The sequence below is a fragment of the Rhamphochromis longiceps genome, linkage group LG11 (genome assembly GCF_057381845.1).
Source record: "Rhamphochromis longiceps isolate RC_006_pf linkage group LG11, R_longiceps_female_GT1.1, whole genome shotgun sequence".
Taxonomy (NCBI): Eukaryota; Metazoa; Chordata; class Actinopteri; order Cichliformes; family Cichlidae; genus Rhamphochromis; species Rhamphochromis longiceps.
In genome coordinates, this window is record NC_140567.1 from 34,737,206 (window position 1) to 34,748,277 (window position 11,072).

General features: G+C 41.7%; 1 protein-coding gene across 2 annotated transcripts; it reads right to left on the reverse strand.

The window, feature by feature from the left end:
• Positions 1 to 4,075: 4,075 nt before the first annotated feature.
• Positions 4,076 to 10,789, reverse strand: nr1d2a (nuclear receptor subfamily 1, group D, member 2a). 2 transcript variants are annotated; one of them, XM_085423788.1, is made up of 8 exons: positions 10,267 to 10,789; positions 7,457 to 7,693; positions 7,282 to 7,370; positions 7,035 to 7,179; positions 6,240 to 6,934; positions 5,949 to 6,134; positions 5,271 to 5,481; positions 4,076 to 5,146 (listed from the first exon to the last, which is right to left on the reverse strand). In XM_085423788.1, the coding sequence occupies exons 1-8, from the start codon at positions 10,295 to 10,297 to the stop codon at positions 4,947 to 4,949; spliced, it is 1,794 nt and encodes a 597-aa protein (XP_085279914.1). In that variant the 5' UTR covers positions 10,298 to 10,789; the 3' UTR covers positions 4,076 to 4,946. The 2 variants fall into 2 exon arrangements, with proteins under 2 accessions (XP_085279914.1, XP_085279915.1); XM_085423789.1 differs by lacking the exon at positions 10,267 to 10,789 and adding an exon at positions 7,824 to 10,246.
• Positions 10,790 to 11,072: the final 283 nt, after the last annotated feature.

The window sequence follows — 11,072 nt, forward strand, 5'->3', positions numbered from 1 at the left end:
GAGACCTGGGTCGTCGACCCAGTTTTAAGCTTACTTTATTATTGAACTGTGATTTTGATATTATTTATCATTTCTCATCTTTTGGTTTCTTTGTGATTTCTGGTTTCTGTCTGTGTTCCTTGCTCTGTCTCCCCTGTCTGCTGTATCCCCTTCTCAGTCTGTGTCTCTGTGTTTTCCTGTTTTACTTTAAAAAGCCGCATCTCATGTTAATGTGTCTGGTTTTGCTTCCTTTGTCTCGTCAGCCCTGATTTGCCCCAGCTGTATTCCCTCCTGTCTCTCGTTCCCTGACTGCTCCCTCTGCGTATTTAAGCCCTGTGTTTTCATCTGTCCGTGTCGTGCTCTACCCTCATCTTACTGTGTGTGCTGTCTGCCAGCGTGAGTTTATTTTGTAATTTTTATTTTTGTAACTTTTGAGTTCAGCTTTAAAGCTGGTTTACATTTTGAGTTTACATTTTGCCTCCAAGTGTCTGCACTGTGGGTCCTCCTTACCACCACTTCTACCTGCAACACCCTTCACATGACATAAAGTAGCTCATATTTATTTATTGAGCCATATTCAGATCAACTCTCAGATACCAGTTGTCGACAGTTGTGTACCATGGGGAAGGGAAGATTGTTGGGTTGATTTTATTATTAGTAATAAAGCTTATTAAATATTTAAGTAATATTTAAATATTTGATGTCCAAAAATCAATTTTTGATTTTTTTGGGGGAAAATCTTACCTTGTGTGTGGACCACAAACGCATCCAAAAAAGATCCAACATGAGATTTGATTGAGGGGAAATAATGTTTTGGAAGCTTTAATAAACTTTTTTTTTTTTTTAATCATATCTACATTAAAAAAAATGAAGTAATATGCATAAATAAAACCTGAATAGCAAAGTAATTCTAACAGCTGTTTAACAACCCAAAATAGATTTGACTTTTTTTGTCTTGCGTTTTCTAGCAGGTCTAGCTCATATTAAATTTGTTTATGAATTGTGACCTTTGAAGAAGAGGAAAAAAGACGCTGCTGTATGTTATATTTAACTTTTCAACATGTCATTCTGCATTGCTACAACAGAACGAAATACAGAACAAGAACTGAAAAAAATGTATTTTTCTTTTTTTCAATTCAAGTCTGTATTTGTGAGTTGACGACTTATCTGATTTCTTACTGAACACAAACAGCACTATTACGATGTCTCTTCAATCTGTGACTTAGATTTATGAGATGATACAAAAGTGTGATGGAAATATTCACTTTTTTTTTATAAATATATCAATCAATGAGCCTGAGGGGGAAAAAAAACATTATTAAAATGAGTGTGGAGGGTTTTTTTTTTTCTTGTTTTTTAAATGTTTGTTTGATTGGATGAGGTTTTTTTCTGTGTGTGTTTACATTCAAAGCTCCTTTAAGGTATCATTCAAATCCAAAGGTTTGCACAAGGCCAGCTCAGATGTAAGAAAAGTACATGCAAATTAGTTTCTACCTAAAATCATCATATATCAAAAATTTCTTGAACAGATTTCTCTCGCTTAAAAGAATTTAGATGTTGTGCATTTACTGTAATATAAAGATTAAACCTAGAGTTTCCTTGTAAAACAAATATGTGCTTACATTGAGTTTTCCTCATTGTTAAAACAATGGTAGGCATTAAATTGTTTGTGATTCAGGTCATTACGCGGGTAAATTGTATTGAACCTGAGCACTGAAAAAACATTCTGGTAAGTTGCAAGCTTGTCCTGATTTGCATTCAAACCTGCATTAATGATTCATTCAAATGTTTGGACCACGAAATATCAGTGGTTGAATGTAGCAATAAGAAGTTATGAATGAACACAGAAAATCTTAGACTTGCAAAAGAGTGATGGAAATTTTTACTTTTGAATAAATGCATATCAATGAATGAGCCTGAGGACATAACATCATTAATAAAATGAGTAAAAATGAGTGTGGAGCTTGTTTGTTTTTTCTTAATTAGTTTTTTAATTGTTTGTTTGCTTGGTTGAGCTTTTTTCTGTGTGTGTTTGCATTCAAAGCTCCCTTGAGGTATCATTCAAATCCAAAGGGTTGCACAATGCCAGCTCAGACATAAGAAAAAAGAAAGCTACAACATTCAAATTAGCTTCAACATAAAATCGCCATATATCTAAGCTCTCTTAAGCATATTTCTCTCTCAAGAATTTAGGTGTTGTGCAATTACTGTACTATATAGATTAAAGCTGGAGTTTCCTTGTAAAAATGTGCGCTTACATTGAGTTTTCCTCATTCCTAAAACATGGTAGATATTTCATTGTTTGTGATTGTCATTACACAGGTACCTGAGCACTGACAAAACATTCAAGCAACTCGAAAGCTTCAAACCTCCATTAATGATTCATTCAAATGTTTGGACCACAAAACGTCAGTGGTTGAATGTAACAATAAGAAAAATCCTGGTAGTTTAGGATAATCAGCTGCACGATCAAACTGTCTGGCCCTGACACACTGCGTTATCTCGTTACATATATTAAATTATTGTAAATGTCTACACAATACCTCATAATAAACAACATATTGATACAATAAAACAATTTAATCTTTAAATTATACCTAAAAACCCACTCAGTTATTTTGCTAAAGTACCGGTTGATTGCACCTCATGTATATTTCTGTCATGCTGCTTTCTACTTCTATTCAACTATATTTTGAATTAAAGTATCGTACTTTGTGTTCAAGGTTATTTATTTTTAAAACTTTAAGTTTCAGATTTGAAACTACTCAAGCTTAAAAATCCAAATTTGGCAGCCTGAACTCTCTTTGCCAGTTTTCTTGAATTTTCTTTAAGTAGTCTTCAGGAATAGTTCTCCAGGCTTCTTGAAGGACATTCAAAGTTTTTCTTTGAATGTTGGATGTCTTTAGTTCTTTTCTCCACCCCACACTGCTTTAATAATGTTGAGGTCCAGGCTCTTGGGAGGCTAGTAATGGTGATCCATGGTAATTGTTTTCTATCCAGGTATTCTTTTAGCATTGTGTTTTGGATCATTGTCATGCTGAAAAATGAAGTTGCTGCCAGTCTGGTGCTTTCTAGTTGTTTTTGTCTGGTAGATGAAAATCTGACTGTACTTTTCTGCATTCATTAGAAGCCACAGGCTGAAATGAAGCCCAGGCCATGACAGAGCCTCCACTGTCTTTTCCTTCTTTAAGAATGGATTCTTGGGTGCCAGTTTATCTCACTAGGTTGATCAGGCGATGTACCAGCCTGGATTTGAGTCTGACCCAAGGCCCTTTGCTGTGTGTTATCCCTGACTCCATGCTTTCCTGTCTAATCTTCACTGTGTGTTATCCAACAAAATCATGAAAAACTGCCTCTTAAAACATGGGTTCTTGACAGCCACACTTCCATAGACTCCATTTTTGATGAGGATTCAGTGGACTGTAGATCAATTAAAGGGCATCTCTAAGGTCCTATGTCGTCTTGATGTAGTGGTTCGCCCCCTTGTGGCTCTAATGTGAAGTTTAAGTTATGAGTCGATGTGGGGTTTAATTAAAAAATTACAATGTTATTTTTTTCTTTGCAACATTCTCTGCTACTTTATGGACCCTTACCTTTATGAATCTAGTGCTTGAGTTCTGAAGCTGCCCTTCAGGCCAGACTTTTTCAGTCAGGGGTGAAGTCTACAATATTTCATTGCTTAATTACTGTCTCCGTTCCTACCTGAGGCACTTTGGCAGCAGTTCCTTTTAGGATAAATAACATTTTGTTTTTCAAGAGTGATGTTTCCATGTTTAAATAGAGACACCATGTGCACATTGCTCCATCTAGTGGTAGATAACAACCATTACATCCCCAAAATTTCTGGACATGTACAGTATAAAACCTTTTTTTTTTTTTATTTAAAAAAAAGAAAAAAAAAACCAAAAAAAAAAACCACACACACAAATTATTCTTCCATTGTTTTTATTTATACTATATCATATTTATATTCTATATTCCTCAGATATTTATATTTATTTACAGGTGGCAGTGCTGCCAGTAGAAGAAACATTTTAACAAAACGGCTGACAAAAACAAATTCAAATTGAGTGCTGGGCTGAAAACAGTTTGGTGGAAAAAGGCAAAAACATTTGTGTGCTGAAAGCATACATATATTTTAAAAAAAAAAAAAAAAAAAAAAAAAAATTCCTCTCTCCCAAAAGTGCAAATGTAGTGTTTTTGCTTCAAATAGCCTTATTGACTTTGCCCAGAAATCACTGGAAGGTGAACCAGCAGTTGGCATGGACATGAGTATGAAAACCAAATTTAAACACAAAGCATATAACTGTAGATTTAGCGAGTCAATTAACTGAACAGATGCTTTTGGGGGGGGATAATAGTAGTTTTGCATTAATACAGCCATGCATTAGCAGCAATCTTCACACAATTTTCAATATTTTTCTGATAGCTTGTTTTCTTCAACAAACATGTAGCAGTCAAAATGTGTGTAAGGTACAGTATATGTCATATAGATATATATATATATATAAAATCTCTCACATTCACCCGCTCATTAGAGAATACACTTTGGAATTAAATGGCTTTTGGAGGAAACATGTTAAAAAATAATCAATATCATGGACTAATTCGTTTCTATTCTATATTCTCATTAAGCCAGTTAAATACTCTTCGTGCTTTTAAAAATAGAAAACTGCATCGAACTGCAAAACTATAAACCTCTGACACACGAGCACTTGCGTGTGTTTGTGTGCAACAAGCGTAAGCTACGTCGTCTATAAATACAGTACATTTTTAATTGTTCTCTTTTCCACAAAAATAGAATAAAAAAACAAAACAGTTTCATACATTCTAGAAACAAACACACAACTGGGTTGGTCAGTTTGCAGGGAAAGGGGGGGGCTGAGAGGGCACGGTAAGAGGCAGGTCCAGGTGAAGGTGTGTGTGGAGGAAGTGGAAGTTACACGAGTACCCGCTCAGGAAGCTTTTTAAGGGTGCACTTTGAACGAGAGTAGTTCCTCCGAGTGCATGTTGTTGAGCGAGCGCAGTTCAGGAAGTTTGAGCAGCAGCTTGGTGAATGTGGTGGCCGACTGGTCGCCGTGGTTCTGCATCACCAGGTTCCTCAGTGCTCGGATAAGTTTGTCCTGCAGAGCCTCCACTGATATTAGGTCCTGGATCCCTGAGCGGTCTGAGCCGGAACAAAGACGACAAAGAGAGAGGGCATTATTACTGGAGAACTCCTTCCGTTGTGATAATACTGCTAGTTGTGCTGTTAAACTGTTGTCCATATATGTATGGTGTATGTTACTCACCAGCTGAGACAAGCACCACAGCGGTGAAGAGGCTCATTTCGTCTGCACTGAGCCGCAGCGCCGCCAACTTCTCGCTGAACTCGCACATGGAGTTGAGGAGCTCGCCGGCACCCAATGAGCGTAGTGTGTCAAGGCTGTAGCGTTTGCCACTCAGGAAGGTCACCGTCCGCTCGGCGATGTTGAACAGAGAGGCAAATCGAACCATCAGCACCTGGAAGCAAAGACGGGAATTATTTAGACCATGACAAAGACTTTGATCAAGCCAACAGAAATATACGAATAACTGCACTTCTCACTTTATAATGTAATAAATGCCTCATAGTCTCATCCCACTTTAAACCTTTGGCACCATACTTAAGAGCAGGGTCATTTCACTGCATACTGTAGTTGGTATATGACCAAGAATCTGCAACTTTGCACTGTATCAATTTTTTCTTTAAATTAACTGAGGTTCAGCTCCTCGAAGAATCTGACAAGAATTTACTGGTACACAGTTGAAACAGAAGATTCGATAAGCCTCTTTCATTTCTATCCCAACTGTTATCAGAACAAATATTTGCCTGTGTGCACCTGTATTGTGGCTCCTGTATTCCTGGTATTAACGAGCCTGCAGTGTCTGACTTCAAAGCGAGGACAAAATAACACGAGTGTTTGTGTTCAGTCTGTTTGCCTTCTTACCTCAAAGGTTCCAGCCTTCAGCAGGCCGACTTGATCGTGCTCGGGTAGGTCGCGGAAGCCCGGGATCACTTTGGCAAACTCGACCACTTCTCGCACGGCTGGTGTGAAGCTCATGGAGAACTCCTCCCAAACCTCCTGGCTGGGCTTGCTGGGGTCCACGTAAGGTGAGGTGTTCATCGGGCACAGCTGGAAAAACAAACAAGAAAGATGTCAGTGTGATGAAAATTAATCCAGCTTTTCTTTTCATTGGACTCTGAAGATTTTCAAAGAGGGAGAAATGAAATCACTCACCAAGTGTGCCCTGTTATTCACACAGCTGTTTGGTCCATTATAACCATGTGAGGCAGGTTGTGTGTGGAGCTCTGTCTGTTGTCTTTGGCTGTCTTCTGACTGTTCACAGCTAGGGGTGCTGTTGAGCTGCTGCTGGCAACCTCCCCTCTCCTCCCTGTAGGCCGGGTTGGTGACGTGTTGGCCGCTGCTGTAAGGACAGTTCTGGTAATCTCTCACCGCCACGCTGTTGTTCCAGCAGTTCCACCTATCCTGCTGCTCCTCCAATCGTCTTTCACACCCCATCTCCACGGAGACTGTGGCTGGTGAGGTCTGACCTTGCATTGGTGATCTCTGCTGGGTGAACGCTAAGGCATCTTGGTGCTGCCTGTTCAGTGTGACAAGTGCCTCGTCCTCACCGCTGTCCGATGAGCAGGATGAGCTTGAGGTGGTGTCCATAGAAACCACTGACTCTGAGTCCTGAGGGCACTGCGGGGAGGACGGATTGGAACACGATGGCGAATCGGAAGCAGAGGAGGAAGAGGATGGAAAGGAGTTGGAGTCACTTGTCATGGCCTCCATTGGCAGCGGGGGGCTCTGGTGTCCTTGGAGCATGCTGTGCAACTGGCTGTTGTTGCTCATCATGTTGTTCATGGCGTTCTGCATCTCAAGCAGCATCCTCTGTTTTTCTCTTTTTGGGATACGGCCAAATCTAACAGCTGAGAGAGAACCAGTCATTAAGTTTACTAAGCTTTTAGCGTAAACATAAATCACAGGGTGTTTTTTGCTTTCTGAATGTAAATAAATCTTAACTCTCACCATCTCTAGACATCCCAACAGCCAGGCACTTCTTAAAGCGACACTGTTGACAGCGGTTGCGGTTTATCCTCATGATGGTGCAGTTCTCCATCTTTAGACACTTCTTATATTGGATGTTCTGCTGGATGCTCCTCCTGAAGAAGCCCTAAAAACAATTTCCCAAGATCCCCCAGTGTTGAGCATGAGCTATGTGCACAAGAGGATGTGAATTTAATTTTAAATGAATCCTTCTAGGGATGCGTCTCACCTTGCATCCTTCGCAAGCGTGGACACCGTAGTGGAAGCCTGACGCCACATCCCCGCACACTTTGCAGAGCAGCACCATGCCGTTGATTTCTTTAAAGAAAAAGATGAACAGGGGTTCACCACATGTGACACATAAATAAGCGTGCTGATCATAAAATGAAGGCTTTAGTGCTTACTTGTGATGCTGCTCTTTGAAGACGCAGATGAGCGGCCGGCCTTTTCACCGCCGTGTCCCCGCGGGCTGCCGTTCTTGGCTGGTGGAGCAATATCCACTACCATGCCTACGGCCCTGCTAGGCAGCGAGGGGCGGGAAGGAGTTGGTGACATCGACAGGTAGCCGCTGCTGGAGCTGCTGCTCATGCAGGACTCTGGGCTGGGGGCAGACCCGGAGGAAATATAGGCAATTACACCTCCTGCAGACAGAAAGAAAGAGGACAAGAGGGTCACTTTAAAATCAGGGAAAGGCTCTTTACTTATATACTTGCTCCATCCGAAAACCATGAATTTAGTCTTTCTCAACATAGAAATTCAGACGCAACTTACTGCTGTTGTTCTAATACACACATGGGCAAAATATGGCCTGGAAAAATCAACAAGAAGCAACATTATCCTTAGGATTCTCGAGGCAAAATGGCTTTAATGTACTGCTGTTTAAATTCATTCCAATACAATGGCTTTCTTCACTGGCCTGTGCAGAGATGCATATAAAAAAAACTGGCTAATGTAAATGTTCATACGGCATTTGAGGTGGATTTTGCTTTCAGCATTATTTTCACTGTAACCTACAACTTTTGCTTACGTTGCCTGTCAGAATAGCCTTTGGGCGGTGGTGGTCCACCCTAATTCTAACACAAAAGTGAACCAGTGCAAACACACAAGGTAAACACTGCTATCTGTGGACCTGTGATAGCCCGTTTCCATGTAAACCTGATACCAAGAATTATGGTGCATTGCAGCCATATCAGCAGATCCAGATATTTGTCTTTCTGACATACAAAACATCAAGCGTGCCAACTCTTATTGTGAAACAGAAACGGTAACGGGAATAAAACAATAACACAAACATCTACAGTAGAAACAGGTGCCTCTGACACACCCAGGCAGCACAGCAGTCTAGCATGTGCTGTTCCCGGTTGGTTTATTCAACACTGTGATGACCCGTTTTATCACCTCCAATGCTTGCTGGTTGGATAACACTGTTACATAACAAGCCTGGGTCTCTGTGCCATGGCAGCGTGCTCCAATGACTTAACGACTAGACGGGTCAGTGAAGCACCAGAGCAAGGCAACACGTGTAGGAGGCAAGTAACACAAAGGGAAAACATCCACCGTGTGTTACGTAATGACATGTTCAGCAAGAAAATCTCAGCGGGCTGGCCCCGTGTTTTAGCCCCGCAGTTTTTATGCCAACAGATCCACAGACAGGTCTGCTTAAAGTGTTCAGGAAAGTCTTTCAAATTTCAAATAACCTGTTAATTCCCTCAGGGCAAACGCCAGTTTGTTGAAGTGAATGAATGGGAAGTAGGGTGATGCGGATGTTAAATGCCAAACATGCTTTGTAAGATCAAGTTCAAAAACACGGTTTACTGAGAAAACTGCATCTGCGGGTCTTCTGTAAAAGCTCTAGAGACCCTTCAGTTTGGAAGCCCATGGCCTTTTTATGCCACTAACTTTAAAAGTTTTAAAGTATAAAACTAGTCGCTAGTTAAGAGCCAATATTGTATAATTCTGTGTAACTTCTACTTCTTACTTCATGTACCTTATAAATATACTTTGAAGCTGTGTGTTGTAGTACTGAGTATGACTGGTGGCAGATATTCAAAACGTTTACAAAAAAAACAACAACTAAAAAAACTTGTGTGTTGTGCTACTTCTCACACAGCACCGTCTGCGCTAAGTCATTCTGGGTCACACCAGTGCCATCCCGTCTATAAACTCCTCGAAACGCCCCTGCCAAACATACTTGGGAAATTTCCACGAATATAACGTGTACGTGTGAAGAGTCGGGGTTTACTGGAATACCTGCGTGAAAGCTAAACTGTTTTTCTTCATTAACCCTTTCTTTAAAAAGCCCCTTAGTGCCAGAGGCCGCGGCAGACGATTACCTAACCCGAGCCATGACTGCTCTCTTTCACGGCCCTCCCACACGTGGACCTGTCATGAATTTCTGTGAAAGCGAAACGCCAAGAAGACAGGAAAAAAAATCTAGGTCAGCTCGCTGCTGTTTCTCCCCGGCTCACGTGTACCCAGCAAGAGAGCCTCGCGCCAGGAGAGCCGCATTCGGAGTGGATTGTGCAACACCCTACGTCACGGGCTTCGTCCCGACCAATCGGAGTAGAGCACCGCCGAAGCGTGCGCCCAAGAAGGGAACGCCCCTCGACCAATCAGAGCAGTGTTCCCTGGGAGCGTGTACACAGAGGCACATGGCCAGGATACGCTGTCCATGTGAGAGGGCTCGGGGAAGTGGAACACTGTTGTTGTGTCAAATGTAAACGACGCAGCGCCTCAGTGGCACTCCTAACCTCGTTTTAAAACACGGTAATACAGCGAAAATACGTCTATTAGCACACTTTAAAACCTGCGACAACTTAACGTAACACAAGTCTATAGAAAAAACACGATGGTGTTCAAACGTTAAGTCTGATTATTGCGTTAAAATACTGTCCACTCGCTAGGACGCCATTCATTCACCTCCTGCTGTTTAAAACACTTTAAATTCCTTATTATTCACTAAATAAGTGCATGACACACAGGTACACACAAGTACAAGTCAATGTCACGCATACCTTTAATGGGAAGCCCATCCACAACCGTCAAAAGCCCATATAAATAAACTTTTTTGTAATAAATATATTAAAAGCAGCTGACACCGTTAATCAAAAAACACAGCAGTAGTAGTAGCAGTAGCGTCTCTGCACAGTGCATGCAATGGTTGTGACAGGCTTAAATATCTATTACTTTAACTATTAAAGAAAAACAAACTTACCAGGCTTGGCTGTCCCAATGTCCTCAGGCATCTCTGATCAATGAATTAAGAAAATTTAAAAAAAAATGTCCAACAGATATCTGACTAACTCGCACAGTCTATCAGGATTTATTCTGCCACTTCACAGATCAACGAATGGTACTGAACTCTGATAGTCAAAGACGGTGCACGAGCTCACATCGAGCTTCTATTTCGGAAAAATTCTGCAGGTCCAACTCGGTGAGTCATGAAGGCGCGTCTGAGAAAGAGCAGGTCGAGTATAGGCAGCTGAATCGGGAGGAACTCCCCCCTCTTTATTTCGCCGTGTTTGTGACTGCGGGTTCGTGGAGAGAACTAAATGTTCTCAATAGTGGGCTCGCCCATGTGACCCATTTGTCAGCCACGCCCCTCCGCCAGGGCTGCTCGAGCCACTTTAACCCAGTGACACACTTTCAGGACACTGGTGAGGGCGGAGCCAAGCGCCCCGTCGACGTAACAGAGGACTGGATAACAGCGGTCACGTTGCAAAGCACAACGTGAAGTGGAGAAGCCCCAAAAAGCTCTGCAGTTCACGCTGCGGCTGCAGGCGAACCGTTGAGTTATTCAGGTTTGATTGAATAACGCCTCTCCTTCCCCTCACAGCCCACCAGACATGCACGGCCCCGTGTTCTGTCCACGGACGCCAACTGCCGAGTTTTTCTAGTCAGTCACCACGACTTTGAAATTGCTTCCTGTCGCCAGCGTGTTTTCTAGACCATTCCGTGGACAGGCGTCACCATGAAAACCAACAAAACAAGCTTTGGAAAAAAGTGGCCACTGTTGCGTCC